The sequence below is a fragment of the Pipistrellus hanaki genome, assembly GCF_964339955.1.
Source record: "Pipistrellus hanaki genome assembly, chromosome: 2".
Lineage (NCBI taxonomy): Eukaryota > Metazoa > Chordata > Mammalia > Chiroptera > Vespertilionidae > Pipistrellus > Pipistrellus hanaki.
In genome coordinates, this window is record NC_140504.1 from 53,053,883 (window position 1) to 53,076,695 (window position 22,813).

Below are 22,813 nucleotides of genomic sequence, written 5' to 3' on the forward strand. Positions count from 1 at the left end.
GGTTTTCTTCTACTTTTCAGCAACTTCCTTAAGTTCCTTTGTCTCTTGTTGCTAAGTCAGCAGCGTGGTTATAAAAGGGAGATGATTTAAAGGTGACTTACAGATGTTACATTTCAGGGTTTCTGTAAGAAACTTTCCAAGTTGAACAATTTAAAATTTTAGAAGAAGGCTCAGAAGTAACAGAATCTTCCTCCAGGACCGACGTGAGTTAATGAATAGCCTTGAACCTACGAAGGGTTGGAACTATGGATGAGTGTGTGTGATGGTATATGCACACATGGAGAGATGAGTAAGTAAGTGCTGACCAGCTTTCCTTAACCATACGTCACCGCCGTGGCTAACAGAAAGAGCTGGCTTGCACCTTGTCTGTCCAAAAAAAGAGAACAAATATAAGTTATATTTAGCTGACAAGGAAGACACAATTTCAAGGAAGAAGGAAATTGAGGAAAAAGGAAAGAGGGTCGAGTGAAACTGAAGGCAAAGTATCACTCGTGACTTCTGGAGGAAATGTTTGGGTTTCCTGTGTGAGGGGGATTATGTAAGTGTGAATAGTGGAAATAATCCCACCACAGACCATTTCATGCGGCGGTGAAGTACATGTCTGGGAGCTGTTCCATGAGTTACTGTTATTTTTTACTAAGCTATCCTCCTCACACAGAAAATGGGTACCGGAAATATACTGCCCTCTCAAATACATCGACTCCATATAGAACTGAATATTTTACAACCTGAATTGAAATACAAGAATGTAATTAACAGAAGTTTCAATGTTGTAAATTGTTATTTTCAAACAAGGGTCATTTAAATAATAGCTAGTGCTGGATTTACACCTCATGCCACTAAACACACACACACACACACACACACACACACACACACACTGAAGACATCGAATTTCCTATGTGATTTGTCATTTTTCTTCTAACAAAGTGCTAAATCAGAATGGAATTACATTTGTCATACAATTTTTAATGACTACATTAAACGTTTAGTCACCTTTAATATAATCATTGAAGAGCCTAATAGGTGAAACTGTATTTCATAGAAACAAGGATAACTTTAGGTGGAGACACAAAGTATGTGTTCTGAAGTCACTGGAAAGTAGTTGGTCGCCCTAATAAGATGGCCAGGGGTTTCTGATCTAATTAGAAATAAGGAGTCATAGAAGAAATGGCTTTATTAGGAAAAAAAAATGTAGTGTACATGTGGCTAATTTCTATCCTTGGATATACCTGTTGGCTATTTTTTTCATTAAAATCGGATATAAGGTTTAAACTTCTTTAGAAGTTAGTGGCATTTCTTCCTATTCTGATATATCACTTAGGGAAGGAGTTATCTCCATGTGATAACGCCCTTTATTTCTTCTCATAGTAACAATGGATCCGTCAGCCGTGTGGCACTGGCACAGAGCACAGAGGGAATTATTTAGGTAGTGCCTTGTGTGTAAGACAGCATACCGCCATCCCCAGCAGCGGGCACAGGCATGGCATTTAGAGAGTTTTTTAAATCCCCGATTATTATTTGAGTCCCACCTTATCATTACCTAGTAGTAATTAAATTAATGCGATCACCGGTAACTTCACAAGACCTCTGAATGAAGTTTCCATCTTCTCCTTTTTACCCGTCAGGTGTGCAATTCCGAGCAAATGTACAGGATGCAGTGTGGATCTCCAGTCTCTCTGTAAACTCTTTCGAGTCTGTGCTATTACACGGAGACAACCACATCAAGATAGAGTCTGTCATAGGATTCCCTGAAGCACAGGATGAGGAGGAGACTGAGCAAACACGACCCGGGAAGGCACCAGTTGAACCAAGACAACTCTGTAAGACAAAAACACGCAGTTGTAAGCATCCATTGTCACCAGCAGAACGCCACCTGTGGGCCGGGAGCAAGCTGCTCTGCATTCAAAAGCTCTTTCCATAAACTTGCCCTCGAAGGCCTGGCAACTGGCTTTCAATAAACAGAGAGAGTCTGGGGTCTAAGTGGTGCATGTAATATACAACAGGGCTTTCATACGGAGTATTTTTAATCAGTATTGTTAATAAGTTTTCATCAATTTAATCCACCTTGATTTTCGTGGCAGAAAAGAATCTATTAACTTCAAAGAAGAAAATCAATCACCTTGAAATGTTAGTTTGTTAATTATTTTTAAGGGCCCTCACTCTCACTTTTGTCCTTATTTAGAAATAGCTGATGGATTAGAAAGACAAATAAGAAAATCACCTGAACTATGAAATATAATACTCATTAATTAATTAGTTAATTAATTTTTGGATAGAAACATCTAATTCTCAACAAAAACATCAAGTAGTAATTCACTGTAAAACAGATGAGAAAATATATAAAAATTAAAGAAAAACATAAAAAAGTAATCCTGCCTGGACCGGTTTGGCTCAGTGGATAGAGCGTCGGCCTGCGGACTGAAAGGTCCCGGGTTCGATTCCGGTCAAGGGCATGTACCTTGGTTGCTGGCATATCCCCGGTAGGGGGTGTGCAAGAGGCAGCTGATCGATGATTCTCTCTCATCGATGTTTCTAACTCTCTATCCCTCTCTCTGAAAAACCAATAAAATATATATATATATAAAAAAAAAGTAATCCTAATTCTAGCCTCACAGAAACTACTATGCATATGTTGGCTTATTTATTTCTTCTTTTTTCCTACTGGCATCATAGTTTCTGCCAATTACAGAAAACCTACAAGAATCACCTAAACAGACAATTCTGTTATGATCTGATTTAATGGAATTAAAAACATGCTTCTTCAAGAAGGCTGCTCCTCAACTCAGGACTCGCCAACAGGCCAATCCCGGGCCTCTGGTTACGAATACGAACCACCCAGCGTGGTGCTACCAGCTCTTTCCTCCAGCTCCAGCGGCCCTTCAGCAAGGCATCTGCTCAGCCTTCTCCTACCCTGACCCTTTACCAGCCAATCCTGAGGTGCTGGGTGCAGAGGTGAGCAGCTTCTTGGCATAACGGGGCTGGCGGCAGTGGTGGGGAGAATGTCTCTAGTTTAATAACCATGTAGCAGTTTCAATGTAAAGAAACAGCAAATGAGATAAAGAAGTTCCCTGGGACATCGTTTCTTTGGGCACTGCTATCGGTTTATATTTTCCCTTTGTACGTCTACCGAATGCCAATACTGCCCCAATCTTCATAAATCATCCTAAAGATGTCCACAGTTTAATCCATAACTCATGTGGCTAAAACAGCAATTTTATGCTTGGAAATGGAAACTCAAAAACCAACTGGTAAGAGAAGGTGTTGAATACTTTTTCCCCCTGTAATATGCTCAGAAGAGTCACCTCCTTACCTCTCAGTTTCTACATTGTAAAAGTCAGACATGCTATTATGTGGCATGTAACAAAGACATGTATTTCAATCACATTTCATGCAAAGCTGTTTGCTGTGCTTTCCTTGGGCTGAATATAATCTAAACACGACCTCTGGGAACTTGTCTTTATTCGGATATTCCCTGAAATGGCACACCAGGTGTCTTCTGACTTAATATTAACTGTATAACCTCTGGATTTCTGATGATAATATTAACAGGCAAAAAGAAAGCAGTAAAAAAATAAGAAGAAAAAAAGCAGCAAAATAGTTGACAACAGCATACCGTTTGTAGTGAGTATGTTGACTTTAAGGGAAAATTTTCAGCTGTTTTTTATGGGGAGCTAGAGCAAACACACACACAGCAACAATGAGCTTGTCCTTACTCTTCTTAAACCTAGCTAAGAGTTTGCCAAAGCAAAACTTTGTCAATACTAAGCAAAACTTGATCAAATATTGCCAAAGCGGACCTTCTAGTTTATCAGAGTTGTAAATTATTTCCTCTATCTATTAATATGTTCGGATGAAGTCTTTACAAATGCCTCATAATTACTCTTTTAGTGTCATGGTGGGTTGGTCCATGTTTACTATTATGCTTCTCTCTGAAAAGTCAAATCCACCTCTCGGTAAGTTCACTTGGCTCAGTAAACTATAGGGTTCTTTGAAATTGTTTGCCTTTTACGAAAGCAAAAGGTCAGAGACGCGAACCTGTACATTTCCCCACTGGAAGCCACTCACATAAACCACACTGTAGAGCTCTAACAATCAGGAAATGGCTTGTGTAAGGGTGTCATTTACCTTAGCAGGAGCAAAGTCAACTGCTGTCCTTTCGAGCCAGGTGTACGACGCAATTGAGCCAACAGAGTCCTAATCTATTGGATTTACTTATTCTTGTCCTTAAATCTTTCAAACTGAGCACTGTTTTCTAACATTCTTTCCCTTTGCTCCTAACTAGAGAATATACAGATCCATACTCCAAGGCTCCGCAATTTGCCTCTCTGCTTCTGCTGGTTCTCTGCCAGGTATTATGTACACTGTGACCTGAGGCTCTCTCTGTCGACGTACCGTGTGGACAGATGGCATATTTCACTCGCTGTAGTGGCTCTGCCCCAAATGGTGATGCGTTGTTGGGACCGAACTAATTAGGGTTTTGCTCATCCTCTCACCTTTTTCTACCAGAAGCACTATTGTGCATTCCACCTGCTCCTTCCATTCAATGAGGCCATGGTTTCGTCTCTACCACCTTCAGGCACTTTTCTGAATCCAGGTACCGTACCTTCTATTTGTCTTTGGTGCTTTAACCAGAATTATGATGATTTAGCAAAACTGCCTCCATTCTCATTTATGAGGATCCAGCTGATAACATGGTTTCACACACAGTGTACCACCCTGCCCCTTCACTCCACATTAATTACCCACCAGATCTGCCCATCAAACACAATGCCTGCTTTTACCTCTTAGATGTAAGAATACTTCTCACGGGCCCACATATGCTGAAGCTTGTAACCACTAGTCAATGCCTCCCACCTCAGCCAGACCCCTGAATCTTTCGAGCCACAGTATAGCCTCCAATTCATGGTCAGCCGCTTCAAAAATGAAAGGACAGAGGTAAAATAACAACAAACAAAAAAACACCCCTTTAAGGCTTTTAGCAAAAACCTGCTGTGAAAGTTCTAGAACAAAAACAACAAAGCAGATAATACAAACTGCAGAATAAGTTACAAACCACACAACAGAATGTTGGAATACATTTCAGAGCATATAAAGACTGTCACAGCACTCCCTGATGATGCTGTAAGTGAAGTTACTGAAGTAAAGAAAGCATCATTGTGCTGCGTGAAATAACTCACCTAGATTCTCAAAGCAAATATTATAGGATCACCCGAGTTTTACAAATAAGCTTATAATTAGGGAGCATGTAACAATTTTTTAGAATTGACCATGAAAAAGCCAAGTCAGAACAACTCTAAGAAACTTCTGCCGTGGTCCCAGGTACCCAAAGCAGAATCCAACAGGACCTGGGGGGCTGTCAATGGTGGCGACGGACATGAGCTGCAAGCAAATCGCCAGTGGAGCCTCTCCCGCTGGGCAGGCCGGTGTAACGGCTCACCGTGGCCAGTCTGTAGCCCTGAAAAACTGTCTGATGTAATGGCTCCTGGGCAGCACGCTGTGGGAGACAGAACTTCCGTCAGGAAGTGCAGCGCCTCCTTGGGAAGAGACCTGAAGAGCCGCAGATCTTGATGATGATTAAAAAGCTGGCCTCCCAATCATGTAACTACCAGCTGAATGCTGACATACCACTGAACTTCTGGGTGAATTTTTCAAGTTTTTAAATGACTAAATTATGACATTTGAACACTGACTCTAATGGAAGGGAATTCAATGTATCATAAAAACTGTCCAGGGTACTAGGTTGTGGAGCTAAAAGGTATTTTTAGGAAACAATTTTACCGAATTTTCAGATTTGCAATTTCTGAATCATCACGCCTCAGTGAGAAGCACGCGGACTTTTGTTGCAGGACTTTTGGGACAACACCAGTGAATTGTATGTGAAAGGATCTCAACACCGTTTCTGAGGACTGCAGCCTCAGAGAGATGTGCGGTATGTGCGTGTGCCTTCCACTGACACCCTCAAAACAAACATATCAAAGTATTTCTTTAAAATAAAAGCCTAGGTATTTAAGTTTCTAACACCAACCAGCCAGTTATCTAGAAGGAAACAAAACAAACCTTGGGGGAGTGTCAGGGTCTCGGGCGTGACACAGATATTCTGCTGGCCAAGCCAATGGTCAGGAGTGCCCTGGGCACTCTCGTCAGACAGTGGAGGGATAGTCCCTGCCCTAAACTGATCAATAAATACGTGTGTCAGTCCAGAGACCGCACACAAGAGGCTTATTGGGGGAAACATTATCTGGCATCAACTGTTGTTTCTAAATACTGGGAGGACAAGACTATTTCCAACAGACAGGAAAAACCACGCCCCACTGGGCTGCAAGGATCACCACCAAACCTGTGCCCATGAGCTGGGAAGTGGGTTCTATCACCTGGAGAGGCAACACAGCCATGTTTGATACTTCACCTGGCAAAGGAGAGGTACAGAGCCTCTTAATTGCAACTGTGACCAAACTGAAGTAGATGAAAGCGGATAAATACTCGTTATCAGGTGATTCTGTTCAGAAAACTCCCTGGAGGCAAACGCCTTAGCCCAGCAGGTGGTGACGGCACTTTCTCCAAAGGAAACATGTTCCCTGGACAGTCAGGAGTGGCCTGACGTCATTAACGTCACTCCTCCGGGCACACGTCAGGTTTAGCAAAGCTGAAACCTACTTTGCCTGCATTGCTGATGGGTAGAAGTAATATAGTTTGTTGATAATTATAATCAGAAATGAATATATCGTTTGTATGACTTTTGCTGTTAGGTGAAAGTAGGATGCCGAAAGCTGCCCAAAACTTAGGGCAAATTCTGTTTCATCAGCTTTAAAAGTTTCAAAGATGTCTTTTCCAGGTAAGCAGGTTATCATGGCTACGATTTCAACTATAAGCTTGTCAGAAAGCTTCCTATAAACAATTAGGCCTCTTGGAGCAACACATTTAGAGCACTTCTTACATCTGAACCTCAAAGATTCTTCCATGTACAACTTATTCACATTTACCGGTATTTGATGAGTAGTTAAGAGAATAGCAGCCGGAGTGTGGGAGGGGAGTAATATTAGATTGATTAAGATGAGATATAAAATGGGATATAAATCTAGTAGAAATTAATAAAAGCTTTCTATTCAAAGAGTCACAAGCATAAGTCCTTATTTTAACAGGCAGAAACAATTCTAGATAATTATGCCCAAATTTTCTGAAATAGTAAAACAGAATCTGGGTCGCAGGAGAGAGAACATTAGAGAAAACGAAGCAACTGTACACAAAAATACAAACCACGAACCCCAACACCAGCAGGCCTGCCCTCAACAGGCCCAGCAACCTCTCCAGCGGTCCCCGTAGCGCCTCCTCCCGCCCCTCAAAGGTTATTGAGAGTTTCATTCCCTCCTAAAGCCCATTCTCCACCTTCTTCCCACCAACTCTTAATAGACAGACTGGCTTCTAAGCAGAACGGTGGTGCCAAAAGGAATGAACTCCTTCAATACTCCGCCCGGCAAAGGCATCTGCCTCCAGGCCCACCCACACGGCCTTCCCTCCGTCTCCTGTGCGAGGCGAACTCCTCCACTGGCTTCAGGACCACATGCCTTCCTCCTCTGTACGGATTTCCCTCCACTTCACATGTGTACCCCGGGCCCCAGCTTCAACCTTCTTTTCACTCTCTACTTGCATGACTATGAGTAGCTACTTAAACTTGAATTAATTAAAATGAAATAAAAAAAATCCAGCCCCTTAGCTGCACTAGCTTCATATGGCCAGTGGCCACTGTACCGAACAGTGCAGATAAAAACATTTTCATTATCATAAAAAGCTCTGTTTGGAGAGTGCTGTTCTATACACTCTATACACTCCTTGGATGACCTCTCATTCATTCCAAGGCTTTAAACTTTGTACCCCAGACATTAATGAATACCTCTGTTAAGATAGGAGATTCTAAATATATTTTTTTTTAAGTAATATTCCAGTGGTTCTCAATGAGAGCCTGCATATTAGAATTTATAAAAATTGTAAATGCTGGGCCCTGGTCCAGGTTAATTAAATCAGAAATTTGAGAAGGACGTAAGGGTACATTAGATCAGGTTATGATGCATTAAAAAAACAACAACACTGAAGGTATTTTCTTTTATTAGCATGTAAAAGCTCAGCTAAAGTAACTGGTCTTAATGAAAATTCTCCATATAAATTCCCTATATAGCAGAGCCACAAACCCCTCTCATAACACATGTAGATAAACAAGAAGCCGAATTTCTTACCTTTGTGATAAAATGTGAGAAAAAGTAAAAGCACTCCCATGAACATATTACTTAAAAAAGTGACAACTCCACAAGTAATTCCTTCTGGAACTGGGTAGACAGTTTCCACAAAAAGCTCAAAAAATATAGGTATACTGCTATTCAAGAACACTCCCAGGAGAATGCAGGAGGCATACAACGTCACTGAAATGAAAACACAAACATGTCAGTCTCCCGCTGGCAGCAGGCAGTCACAGCAGGCAGGTCTTCTGGGTTTTCTCGCTTATAAGTATTGACTCTGCAGTTCCATCTCTTTTCAATGCAGCTGATAATGTTTGAGAAGGCATCAGACATCCGTCAGCTCTTTGCTCTGGTGGGCAGATAGGGAGACGTTTTGTTGCTAGATGCTTACCAGTTGAATGGTTTTATCTTTTTGGTGGCTTATTCCAAAGCACAGAAACAATTTTACCATTATAACATAATTAAAAGAATTCTTCCTTCTTAGTCCTACACTCCTGGCAAATAGAGAGATAGATAAAATATAGCAACTAAATTTGAAATCTAGACTCATTCTATCATTTTAAAGAGAACATAAACCCTCCTAGTACAAAATAAAAATTACTCAGTATGTAATTCCAGAAGAAACACTTGAACTAGAATTAGTCCTCAATTTTAGAATGAGGTTTGTATCAACTATTGTTTTAAAGTTTGTAACTTTTTGGAACACAAATTCTATTCAGAAATGTATAATTAATAGCAATTAGAGCCCTGGCCAATGAGTGTCGGCCCGTGGTTGTGGGTTCGATTCCCTGTCAAGGGCACAGACCTAGGTTGTAGGTTTGATTCCCAGCCATGGTTGGAGCACATAGAGGAAGCAACTAATCGACGTGTCCAACTAATCAATCAAAGTGTCTCTCTCACAATGATACCTCTCTCTCTCTCTCTCTCCCTCCCTCTCTCTCTCTCTCTTTCTCTCTCTCTCTCTCTCTCTCTCTCTCTCTCTCTCTCTCTCTCTCTCTCTCCTCTTCTCCCTCCCTCTCTCCCTTCTACTCTCTCTAAAAATCAATGTGAGGATTAACAACAACAACATAAAACACAATTAGAACCCTAGATTAGCCAATAAAAAGCCAAATAATCCTGTTTCTGTAAGTGAAATTTTTGAATAAGGGCATTATTCTTTTTTTTAGAATAAAGTTTAGAGACATGCACCCACTCCAAATAATTATATCATTTGCTACTGCTTACATACAAACCTTCACAAGTTTTAATTTGAAGAGAAAAATGGAACCAGTGAGGAAAAAAATGATATCCTATTTAGAAATCTAAAACATGTCTCCTATAGAACTAATAAGTATATCATACCCACTAATGATACTGAATAGAACTTATTCTAAGGTTAAGGTTACTAGGAAAATATCCATAAAATAAAAGGCTAATATACTAATTAGACCAGATGTCTTTCCTTCCAGACAAAGCCATAGTGAGCGAGGGCTGAGGCAGAGGGGCAGAGGCCCCTGGCCACAGCGGCAGTGGGCAAAGGCCAGGGCCAAGGCCATTGCATGAATTTTGTGCATCAGGCCTCCAGTTTTTTTGTTTTGTTTTTTTAAAATATATTTTATTGATTTTTTTACAGAGAGGAAGGGAGAGAGATAGAGAGCCAGAAACGTCGATGAGAGAGAAACATCGACCAGCCGCCTCCTGCACACCCCCCCACCGGGGATGTGCCCGCAACCAACGTACATGCCCTTGACCGGAATCGAACCCGGGACCTTTCAGTTCACAGACTGACACTCTACCACTGAGCCAAACCGGTTTCGGCAGGCCTCTAGTTTTTAATAAAAATATTTGTTAAGGAAAAAAATTTCTGTACAGAAAATGAAGGAGTTATCCTAAATCTGTTAATGTATTATTCATAGGACATAGCAAATTACCACAATTTGTCATATTGATTACATTAATTAACAGTCTAAGACATTGTTGAAGGGGTAAAAAAATAATATGCACTGTTTTCTAATAGAGTTTCTCCAATTAAACTCAACTCTCACTTCCTCTTCCAATTATACTGGCCTTTCAGGGTTATAAAGTATTTAGTGCCTTCTAATAACACAAATAGCTGGTGATTACTTTGACTTTCTTTGCATAAATGACACATGAAAATAGAGAACAAAGGCCTGACAGTGACTAAAGGACATACTGCTGTGTGGCTCAAGCAGTGAGCAAATTACCCACAGATTTAAATGGGAAGCATCTAATAGTTACAATAAATGCCATTTAAATCATGAAGTAATTGTCAAGAGATTCCTGGAAACAACAAAACATAACACTACATGCTCACTGTATATTTACTAGACATAGATCATGTAATTCAATCACCAATTCTACCCACACATGACTCACTAGTGACCCATTAGGAAATCCAGGGATGGAATATCACTGGTAGCTTTTATAGAATGTTCTATCTATAAAACATCTTATAATAATGTATTGGGCAGTTAATGGTAATCAGAGCAGATTTGGCTATTGACCCAAACACAGACAGGCCTAGGAGTTTAAAACAAGACAACACTTAAGTGACAGGAAAAAGTAAACCCTTAAGAACTAGAAAGTGCTACTGCTAAAAATTAATAAACCAGTGACAGACTTACTATTTTTTAGGAAATATTTTTGGAAACAATCCTTTTGATATTTATATTTCTGAAGGAAATATACCCTCACATGTAATATATAATCAGGAAAATTAAAATGTAATACCTACAAAATAATCGTAATCTCTATATAATAGAATAACTGCATGTTGTTAAAAAAAGAAAGATAATGTAATGATGAGCACACATTGAAAAGGGACCATCTATTGGTATGGAGTCTTGAAAAAGACATCTGAGTTTGGTGATTTTTATCAATCATAATACAAAAAGAGAGGGTGGGAGGGAGGAAGGGATGGACGAAGGGAGGGAGGAAGAGGGAGAGAGAGAGAGAGAGGAGAGAAAGACTTGGGGTGTCTCAAAGAAAGAGAGCCTGGTGACGCAGGGGAGGAGCCCTGTCTGAAACCCCTCACAGCCATGCAGCTCCTATGGCTTCAGTTTACACTCATTATAAATCTCCCAGGTTTGGTTTCTTAGGAATCTGAATTGTGGGAAGGGAAGAGGAAATCTTGGTCATTGGAAAAATAAAATTTTTATTGTGATTAAACTTTGTTGATGGAGCTGTAAATAATTCATTTTCTGGTGGGTAATTGAAAATGTCTATTAAAATAAATAATGCACATTATTTAACCCAGCAATTCCAGATCAAGGAATTTATCCTGCAAGTCCAAGTATGTAAAGCAGACTCACTAAAAATATTGTTTGTAGGATGAAAATATTAAAGCTAAGCTAAATGTCTACCAATAGAAGGTTTGTTGTCAAAAAATTTATCAAACATCCAAACAAAGGTACATTATACAACCATTACAAATGAATTAACTTTATATGTATTGATATTAAGGACATCTAAGATATGTAAGTAAAAGAGGTACAAGTGTTAATTTTTAAAAAGGATACACACACATTTGCAAATGTATAGAATTCTCTGGGCAAATACCCAAGAAACTGACCTTTAGGGTTGCCTCTGGAGAGGGAAATTGGGGGCACAGGAAGATAGACATTTTTCATTGCTTACCCTTTATCTACCATTTGAATTTGAGTTTTTTAAATTATGTGTATATCTTGCCTATTTGACAAAATTAAAAGGGAAATTTCATTGGTAATAAAAGTGACTTGGCAGTTCACCCAACTTCCCTTCATGCAAAATTGTTAGCTCACTGACTCATCAATGATGTCTGTACTTGGGAGCCACATAGCCAGGTCTTAGTGCAGAAGCCTTGACATAAACATTCCCATTTCATTTACTAGAATTCCTGCCATACACAGGAAAAATATACTGTGATGTATAATGTATTACTTCAGAGTCCAGTAATAAAAAAGTGAGTATTTTCATTTTACTCTTACTCTGGATGTTTGCTTCTTATCTCTATGTATAAAAGGCTAATATGCTACGTGTCCGACCATCCAACCAGTAGCTATGATGTGTACTGACCACCAGGGGGAAGACACTCAATGCAGGAGATACTGCGCTGCAGTGACTTGGCAGTGGCAGTTCTCAGGTGACGCACCCTGAAACCAGAGAGGAGCCCAATTCCTGGTGAGGCTGTGGGATTCCACCTTTGGCTATGAGTTATGTTGCTGCTGGGGCACTGTCGGCCATGAATCTGGTTTACCACACACTGTGTTGGCATTCCACACCCTGCATAACAGCAGCTTTGCAGGGTGTCCTCACGCACTCAGGGACCTCTCGGGGGATGTCGGAAAACAGGTTTTGGCCTGATCCCCACAGGCCAGGCCAAGGAACCCTACCTGCCAGAGGGACCCCACTCACTCTGCAGACATCCTTCGAGCCATGGCAGCACGCCAGGTACAGCCAGCTGGGGAGGGACTACGGGAGGTTGGCTCCAGAGTGTTTCCAGCCTATCTTGCCCAGTCCCTCCCTGCTGGCCACATTCTAATTAATTTCCTTTCAATGTGCACAAATCCGTGCACCAGGTCATTAGTCTATATCTATAAAAGGCTAATATGCTAAGTATCCAACTGGTGCTGCTGAGAAATGCACAGAGAAATGGCACCACGAACCTGGAGTTCACAAAGCAACACTTGGCTTCCCCGAAATGGGACACAGGCCCTGCCACCACCCCAGAGTGACACCCCACCAAACTGCAGCCAAAAGGACCCCATAGTGCAAAATGTGCCCCCAAAACGGTGGGTGTGGGTGCTGGATAATGATGTCACATAGCAATGTCTGGCTTCCTTTCCCTAGTGACCAGCCTCCTTGCAGTTTCTTCAGCCCAGGAACATGATTTGCTTTATAGGTAGGTGAAAACATTTTACACCTGTGAAGTGTTTTCCCATGCCTCATCTCATACGTTCCTCACAGAAGATAGGAGACTCGATGGAATCCTATTTTCTTTTCATTTGCCAGAAAGTGGAAATTTAGAAAGCTTAAAAACTTGACCTGACTGAAAAGAAGTAAGAAATGGTGGACCTTGAAAATGACTTCAGGTTTTCTCATTGCGCAGAACAGAGTCAAACACTGCTGCAGTTAAATATTTTACCCTTTATCCTCCCTGCATGATCTATAATAATAATCTGCTTCATGTTGATATTTATTGCTGTGTTGCTGACAATTACCTGAAAGGGAAGTTGGGGTGCTTCACTGGGCTAGACAAAGTTGAGCTAAATGATAAAGCAGGTCTAATTAAGCAAGTTTCTCTATCCTATCTAATAAAGAGGAAATATGCTAATTGACTCAAAGATGGCAGTGCCCACAACCACAAGATGGCAGCACCCACTCCCCTCAGCCCCGCTGGGGCAGCAGGCAAATGGCATGGCTAGGCACGCCCCCAGGTGGATCCAGCCACTTTACACGCCTGCCTCCGGACTCTTCCAGTGCCCTCAACCCCCCAGTCACCCAGAGTTGGCCCAGGGCACAGGCAAGCCTCGGATGGTGGCTGCCCAGCCACCCAGGGCTGCCCGAGGCTCAGGTAACCAGGGCTGGCTGAGGCTTGCACTGCTGGCAGTGGCAGCAGCAGAGGTGTGATGGGGCATCGCCTTCTCCTGATCGCCGGGTCACCTCCCACCCCTGAGGGCTCTGGGACTGTGAGAGGGGGCAGGCCAGGCTTCCTCCAGTGCATGGATTTTCATGCATCGGGCCTCTAGTATATATATAAAGCTCTCGCTGGCACTAATTGCATGCGTGTGTTTCGATCTGTCATTGTCGATCGTGAATTTGGTTGACACTTCTATTATAGAGAAAGGGCAAATAGCAATATTAAAATATGTCTTCTAATTAATTTCCTTTCAATGTGCATAAATTCATGCACTGGGCCACTAGTATTACTATAAAAAAGATGAGCAAGCCCTAGCCGGTTTGGCTCAGTGGATAGAGTATCAGCCTGAGGACTGAAGGGTCTGGGAATCTATTCCAGTCAAGGATACATAAATTGGTTGCAGGTTCCCCAGCCCTGGCTGGGGTACATGCAGGAGGCAAACAATCGATGTGTCTATCTCATGTCTATGTTTCTCTCTGTCTCTCTCTTCCTTCCACTCTCCCTAAAAATCAATGGAAAAATATCCTTGGGTGAGGATTAACAAAACAAAAAAAACACCAAAAAAAGATGAGCAAAAGGTTGTTTTACACTCAATGGATATGCTGAAATTACTTCTTATTGTAGAAACTAAAGAATCAAAGTAATTTGAACAGGAAAGGGTTAAATTAAGATCTCCGTAAGCAGAATGGGGGAAGGTGGTTGTCAGGACAGATTTAAAATATTCCTCCCCAGTGTCCTGGGGAATGCCGAAAGTAGAAGCTGATTATTAAGAGCCTGAATTTGACTTTCATTTGAGTTTGCAGTTTAGAGCCTGATACAGTGTCTTTATACACTGGTTTGGCAGATCTAGTGGGTGAATGTCATCTATTAAAAGTCAGGCAGACAAGATAATTTCCTGCTCGTCAGAGAGGGTTCAAACTACATGATCATTAAATATTTCCATGACTTTCTATAGTACTCATACTAAAATTATAACAGACTGCCTTTCAATTAAAAAGCCAAGGTAATTTAGCAGAACAAACACAATGCTGATGTAGAGTTCTTTCAAAGAAGCTAAAAAAATTTGCAGGCTCATAATTTAAATTATAAAAACACAAAGTCCTGTGTAGCACAAAATACAGTTACAATGGATATGTTTCAAGAACATTAATTGGATCATAATCCTGAATGTCTGGTCCCCCTACCCTGCTCCCAATGACAAACCAAATTACTAAACTTTAGGGAAATAAAACTATGTATAAATACATTTTTAATCAAAATATTCAAATCTTAGATGAGTAGTGGTTATAAAACAAAAAAAAATCACAAAATTTCAGATAAGAACTATTTCTATTCAACATCTAATGAGATTCTCAAGATATCAATAACAAGAACAATTTCAAATCTTGGGTTTACATAATTTTGGAAACATTTTTTAAGATATTTTCAAATATATCATATTTTATCATCCTATCAACTCTTTGAGGCAGGTAAGGTGTTTTACAGATGAACTGACCAAAGTTCTGAAGGTCAAAAGGACCTATTTAGAAACCATGTGAGTTAGCAGTGGTAAAAGTAATGTAATGAAGGCCTACAGAGCCTAGCATGCTTCCATCACGCACTTGTGTCAGGTTGGAAAAAAACAAACAAGGCTTGGCATTTCTTTTACTCAGTGATATTGACACAGCAGGCATGCTTCTCAAATCTGTATTCAGCACAAAGCTGGAAGTGACTGCACATAAGACAGATGACAGAAATCAAAAATAGAGCACCAAAAGGTTACAAAGAAAGAGATGAACTTTAATCATGATAAATGCAAAATGAGTCCAAAAATTATTGCTTAGGCAATATAATAGGGAAAACTTGAGCTCAAGTCGTTCTTCAAAGTCATTTATCAGGAGCCTATAATATGTAAGCCACTCTACTAGAACAATTAATAGGACATACTCTGTCCTCAAATCACTCCGAATCTAAAGACGCCTGTTGGCTCAGCAGCCATTTACACACACAAGAAGAGTTCAGGAGATAATTATTCTTCATTCTCTTAAAAAAAAAAAGCAATGTCTAATCATGAGAAATAAGAGCCTCCTAATATTAAGTGCTGAGTGCAGCAGGAAAGGTGTGCTAAACTCTAGCAGTGCATTTTGAGAAGGACAATGACAAGCAATGGTAGGTTTAGAAGAGAGTGGTCAGTGGTGTGGAATTGAAGTCCAGTGAGCAAGAGTTGTAAGAACTGGGGGATGGTTAGATTAGAAGGCTAAGGACAGACATGATAAATGTCTTCAAATGTTTTGAGGGCCATCAATGGAAGAGGGAAGGAGCTGGCTTGCTCTGTGGAAGCCGTGTTGCTCCACGTCAGTTATCTCAATAAGAGAAAGAATTTCCCAGGACTCAGAGCTGACTAACAACAGTACTGGTAATGTGCTTTCTCTTTGGGGAGGTATTCAAATTGCAGTGTGATGAAGATCTATCTGGATGGTAATGAAAGAGATACACTAATGCGTTTATGGGATGGTAAGTTATATCAGATGATGACCAGGATTCATTTAAGTAGATCAATAACAAAATTAAAAGATGTAGGCAAGAGAGCTTAACTAGAATATTAAAAACAAAATCTTATAGGTGCTTCTAGATAGACAAGAATAACAGAGAATTTGTTTGTGGTTTTATTAAAAAACATTATAAATAAGAAATAAGGATTACAAAATAACGATCATTTTTATTATGAATTATTAACAATTAGAATCAAGAAATTTCCCTAAAGACTAGATTTATAACATTAGTATTCTTTATTTGATAAACTTTTATTCTTGTGCATAATGATTGCTTTTATTTTATGATAAAGTTAGGAAATAACTGGGAATTATTATATTAGACCTTTACTAAAAATATTTCTACAATGTAAACTTGGTATTGCAAATCCTTTTGGAAATAAAGACATACCTATAAAGAGTAAACACCCACATTGTTAGCTACATAGTCTTTCTTCATAGATTTTGAGCATGTGGAACACACAGAGTACATATGTATGCATATACACACACACCAATACACATTCCTGAATCACTGAGCTGTACCTCTCTTTTCAGCCTCATATTTTCTTCCTAAAAATGACTGCTGTGGTCTTCATAATCTCCCGTAATTAAAATATGCAGCGCATGAAACTGTGGCTCCAAAAGAGGACGGGCATATTTTGCTGCAATATTCAGCAGTGGGGATGATCTCCTTTCTTTGTGTTATAAATTTGTGGTGTGCCTTGTTTGGCCTCTTTGTTGACACAGGCTAGTCCTCCAAAGGTTCATGGTTATGTTTAGAGTCTCTAAGGGCTAGAAGTGATTATCTCGAAGGAACGAGGCACAACTAATAATCCACTGTAACAATGGTCCCAGAATAGAGATTAGTGTGAAATCAGATATCACAGATAAAGGTTTAATCAGTAACTTTCAAGCTTCCAAAGAATTATTGAAGAAGGCGATGTACTATTAAATCAGGAAACACTGATTACCTGGTCAAGCCCTCTACCTTCAAGAAATACAGATCCAGCCTGGAAAATTATTTATTCTTGATAATCTCATGGATAAACAAACAGTATATGGTCTTCCATAATAGGCCTTTTGAGCATTTCATGACTACATTTAAGATTTTTCACAAATTCATTTTCTTCATTTATTTATTTATTTATTTATTTATTTAATATATTTTATTGATTTTTTTACAGAGAGGAAGGGAGAGAGATAGAGAGCTAGAAACGTCGATGAGAGAGAAACATTGACCAGCTGCCTCTTGCACATACATCCCCTACCGGGGATGTGCCCGCAACCAATGTACATGCCCTTGACCGAAATCGAACCTGGGACCTTTCAGTCCGCAGACCAATCTCTACCACTGAGCCAAACCGGTTTCGGCTCATTTTCTTCTTTTAATCTATGTTCTATTTTTTCACTCTTAGTCATGAACATGAGTAAAATCATTTTTAGTTCATAAAAATTGAAAACAATTAAGTCATTTCTAGTCTTCTTAATATCCCTAATTGATCCCTTAATACTACTAATTTCCTTTCCATTTCTTTCAGCATGTTCATCATTCTTTTCTGAATTTTCTTTTTTTTTTAATAGTTCTGTTTTCTAATATGTTTTTATTGATTTTAAAGAAAGAGGAAAGGAGAGAGAGAGAAAAACATCAATGTAAGAGAGAAACATCGATTGGTTGCCTCCCATACGTACCCCAATTGGGGATCAAACCAGCAACTTGGACATGTGCCCTGATCGGGAATCGAACTGGCAACCCTTCAGTGTATGACACTCAACCAACTGAGACTCACTGGCTAGGGTCTGAATTTTCTTATTTACCACTCTTTTTGGCAATTATGTTTTTACTTCTTTACATGCTAATTAAAATGGGACATAATTATCTTAATAAATGCAAAATACATGAAAATATAAAGAGAATAAAGCTCTCCTCTATTTATGTCACATGCCTTCAGTACAACCAAATATGTTTTCTTTCCTCAAATATTACTTGAAGTCAGCTTGTTGTCAGGTATCACTCTCAAGGGGCTCATGTCTAGCTAATTATCCCCCGTATTCCCTCCCACTATCTGTTTCTGATGTCACCATCATGGCATTCTAGTAACTTGAATTAGAGGAAAACTGTCTCCCAAGGCAACTTCTGTTAAACACCCAAATTATATTGTTTCAGCAAACTCAACACCAAAGTGCTAACGTTTTTCAAAATGCCATTTTCAAAGTATTCATCTGTTCTGTGAAAAATGACTGAGTTGTGGCTAAAAGGGCTAGACTCAAGTTCTCAGATAAGGTGAACAATGAATTTTCATAATTTTGTTCATGGCATAGCTTCAAGGTTTTGAAACTTGCATTATCTAGTCATGAGTTTATTTATTTTCCCTATTGTAGATGCTTCGATTAATGAAGATATAATGCAATTTTAAATATTAAGTTTCCTTAAGGAAATAAAAGCATATTGCTGATAGCCTACAAGAAGATACGTGCAAGCAAGTACATATAGCAAAGCAGTATGCCTTCACACAACTGAAATGATCCAGTTTTCTTTGTATGGCACAATAATGTCAAGATCAGTGGATTACAAAAAGATTGCATTAGAAGGTTTTAGTAGTAGTAGCAGTTACAACACATGGGTTGAACAAAATTAACTAGCTTTTAATTTATTAGGTCAACTGTTATAATTAATGCATATATTATCAAGTGCTTTTCATGTAAATTCTTCTGATATAGAAAAAGCAGTAACAGAAATACTAAGTTTGCTAGAAATGGGGAATAGGGCTAGATATTTTCCTGATTAAAAAAAGAATGACTGTGGTAAAAAAGAAAAAAAGAAACATGAATTTGTCATAACTGAGTTTTAAATAGCTCCAAGGTCTAACTTTGTCTATAATTAGGTTTTATAGTAAGTTCCTTTTCGTGAAACCTCTTTTACTTAAGAGGAATGAGATCAGATTTTTACAAAGGCGGTAAGAATATCTGTGACAGATTTATTTAAATGCTCCACTGTTCCATTAAAATGTGCCCCTTTGCCTTCCTACAGCTAGTGCTAAATAACAGAGTAGGCATGATTGCTGACTACTACCTGCAATAAGTCATATCTACTGAGATACAAAATGGAGATAATATATACATTGCATTCATTCGTTTACTCATTCATTCCTCAGGGCTTGTGGTAGGTTCTCTGGTAGGAGTTGAGGTCAGAATTTAATAAGGCACAAGTTCATACTCCACATTTTTAGAAGAGTTAAAACATACATTCAAGTAACTATTAAGTGGTGTCAGGAAAGTGAAAAAAATCTAACCTAATAATAGAGTAATATGCAAATTAACCATCACTCCACTACATAACCCATGCCCACCAGCCAATCGGAGTGAGTATGAAAATTAACCCAACAAAGATGTTGATTAATTTGTATACACAGAGGGAGGGAAGAGTGGAGACTGAAGACAGCACAGAAAGAAGAGGGAGGAAAAGTGGAAGCAAGGCGGCTGCAGCTGCTGGAGGGAAAGCACTGGCAGCGCATGCGGGGTGGGGCGAGGTGTGCAGCAGCGGTGCGTGTGACCCTGGAGGAGGCTGCTGCTGTGGGAGGCAGCGGGGTGCCTGTGGCCCCGGAGGCGGCAGCGGAGACTAAGGTGGAAGTGGCTGTGGGCATGGTGGGGCAGGTGGGGCTGGGCGGGCGGGGCATGCCCAGAGCACATCCGCCTGCCCCACCCTGCCAGCCGCAGAGGGAGAGGTGGGGGTGGTGGGAGGGAACTCATCAGGCAGAGGCTTTAAGCTTGGGAAGGGGCCGAGCCTGTGATTGGAGGGGCAGTGGTCCCCTTCCCAAGCCTAAAGTCTGGGTTGGAGGCCTTAGGCTTGGGAATGGGCTGAGCTTGGGAATGGAGGGAAGGGGAAAATATCAATGGAAACATATCCTCAGGTGAGGATATAAAGAAAAAGAAAGAAAGAACTGTCATATCCGCCCTAACTGGTTTGGCTCATTGGGTTGAGGCCTGCAGACTCAAGGGTCCCAGGTTCGATTCTAGTCAAGGGCATGTACCTTAGTTGTGGGCACATACCCAGTAGGGGCGTGCAGGAGAAAGTTTATCAATGTTTCTCTCTCATTGGTGTTTCTAACTCTCTATCCCTCTCCCTTCCTCTATAAAAAAATCAATAAAATATATTTTTTAAAAAGAAAAAGAAATGTATATCCTATGAAAGACACATCTTGAAAATGCTTAAAGAAAGTTGTCATTTTTTCATGGTGAAGGGACTGGAGTCCGTGATGATGAAAATACCTTGGCAGCTGTGGTGACTGGCAGTGGCTGCAGCAGTGGGGTGATGGGACTGGCGCCTTCCCCTGATCAGCCCTGTCGCCTCAAGCAAAGGGAGGCCAGACTGTTAGGTCTGTTCCCAAGGGAGCAGGCTTAAGCCACCCCTGAGGGTTCCCAGTATGTGAGAGAGAGCAGGCTGGGCTGAGGGACCTCTCCCCAGTGCATGAATTTTGAAAAAAATATACTATACTATAATTAAGAGAAGGAATGTGAACAAATCTAGTCTTTAACCCAGTGTATGTATGAAATATAAATATAAAAAATATTGAAACTGCATCTTTCAGGAGAATCTAAGTGACATTCAAAAACTGACTTGCAGTTGAAAACAACAGTAGAATTTAAAAATTCAGTAGTTGTTAAGATGGCCACGTCAAACTCAACCTTTCAATTATGTTCTTGATTTAATTTAGAATTCTGTTTTCCTTTCTGTCCAACATAATTATTTTCAGGGTCAAATTGGGAAAACAGTCATGACCAGGTTCAGTTACATCAATTTTCTTTTAAGATTAAAAAAGATGTATTGTTTTCAAATATATACTTTTTTTTCCCTGATTATAAAAGTATGTTCATTATACAAATCCCAGACCCCCCAAAAAGGAGGTAAAAAGTTAAATTCATTCCTAGTGCCTCCATCCAGAGATAAAACTGTTAATTTATGTTAATTAGAAAATACATATAATTTAATGAATGTACTATCTTATAATGAATATTTTACACTTAATTCAAGGGAAAGAAATCTGTTCGTTGGGTACTCATGACCATGTTCTTGTAAAATCTAACAGATGCATACTTGACATACAATATCACACAAAAATCTGAGCATAATGCCATGAATAAGAAAAGTTATAAACCAAAACTGTGCCACCAGAATGTTGTACAACTGCTAAACTATGAAATGATACCAGAATAAAATAAAATTATGGCCCAGAATACTTTCCCAAATTGCTCAAAACCCTAAAGTAGGAATTTAATGTATAAAAAGTACAATACATAATATCCAAATACCGCTTTACAGGCAAAGCGAAAGACATTACAGAGGGTTCCCAGGGTGGTATAGAGCAGAGGTTTCAAACCTGCCCTCTCAGCAGCCTTTCTGTCTCAGTAAATTTTTCATGGCACTCCAAAGCCAAAAGAAACAGCTAACAGTTGTATTAATTACACAGTTAGAGCCAAACAATTTAAAGAATATATATGTCCTAATAATTTAGTAGCTATTTAAAAAAATAATACCCAAATATTGAAATAAATATGTCTTTATTTCATTCTTAAATAACCACAGTTACCTACTAATGGGATGTGTGCATCTGATGGGCAGTGTACAACTTCTCAAATCTTAGAATCAGACTGACACCACCACTCTCATTTCCTGTTCCACACTGATTTTTAGCGGTATTTGCTTTTTAGTACAGCAACCGTAGAAAACCTAACTTTGCCAAGACATCATCAAAAATAACGTAGCAGGATCCATGCTGAAAGTGGAAACTGCCTGGAACTAGAGGCTCGCACAGTGTCTGGCAGATGTGGAATATCCGTTTCTTTTGGAAATTTAAAATAGCCCATGTTGCCCTATGAGCTTGCTGTGGCACCTCAGGGCAGCTCGCTTGGCACAGTTTGGTAATCATGGCTATAGGACAGCTGTATCCTGGTGCCCTATTATTACCATGACAGTGGTAGGAACTCCCAAATCAATGAGTGCCTTGGAAAGATTTGCCCCACCCCCCCTTACATGACAAGTCTTGGTCCTTTTATTACGGACAGTATAAGTCCAAGTAGGGATGCACGGTATTCCTCAATTATCGGTAGACAATGAGCCCTCCTCTCACGGAGTCCCAGGGAACATGCATGCCACTGGGTGATAGGTGGCTACAGAGCCACTTTCAGACTATTCACTCCTACCCATAGCAGTGCTTGGTATAACACATAATCCTACAATCCTACAATCTACCTTTAAAACAAATAACCCTACAATTAAACACATAATCCAACAGGTGGCAGAACATTAATTGCAAATGAAGTAAAAAATATAGTAGTCCCCCCCTTATCTGTGGGTTTGCCTTCTGCAGTTTCAGTTACCCGAGGTCAACCTTAGTTTGAAAATATTAAATAATTTTTAAGTTTTAAATTGCACACTTTTCTGAGTAGGGTGATGA

The 22,813-nt window shown here is 39.9% G+C and overlaps 1 protein-coding gene across 1 annotated transcript in view; it reads right to left on the bottom strand.

The window, feature by feature from the left end:
• Nucleotides 1-943: 943 nt before the first annotated feature.
• The window catches only part of SLC49A4 (solute carrier family 49 member 4), a 67,840-nt gene continuing 45,970 nt past the window's right edge, over nucleotides 944-22,813 (bottom strand). The window contains exons 8-9 of the mRNA XM_084871715.1: nucleotides 8,232-8,414; nucleotides 944-1,821 (exon numbers count right to left, since the gene is read on the bottom strand). Coding sequence (XP_084727841.1) covers nucleotides 1,706-1,821; nucleotides 8,232-8,414 — 299 coding nt within the window. The 3' untranslated portion in view covers nucleotides 944-1,705. The remainder of the gene's footprint in view (nucleotides 1,822-8,231; nucleotides 8,415-22,813) is intronic.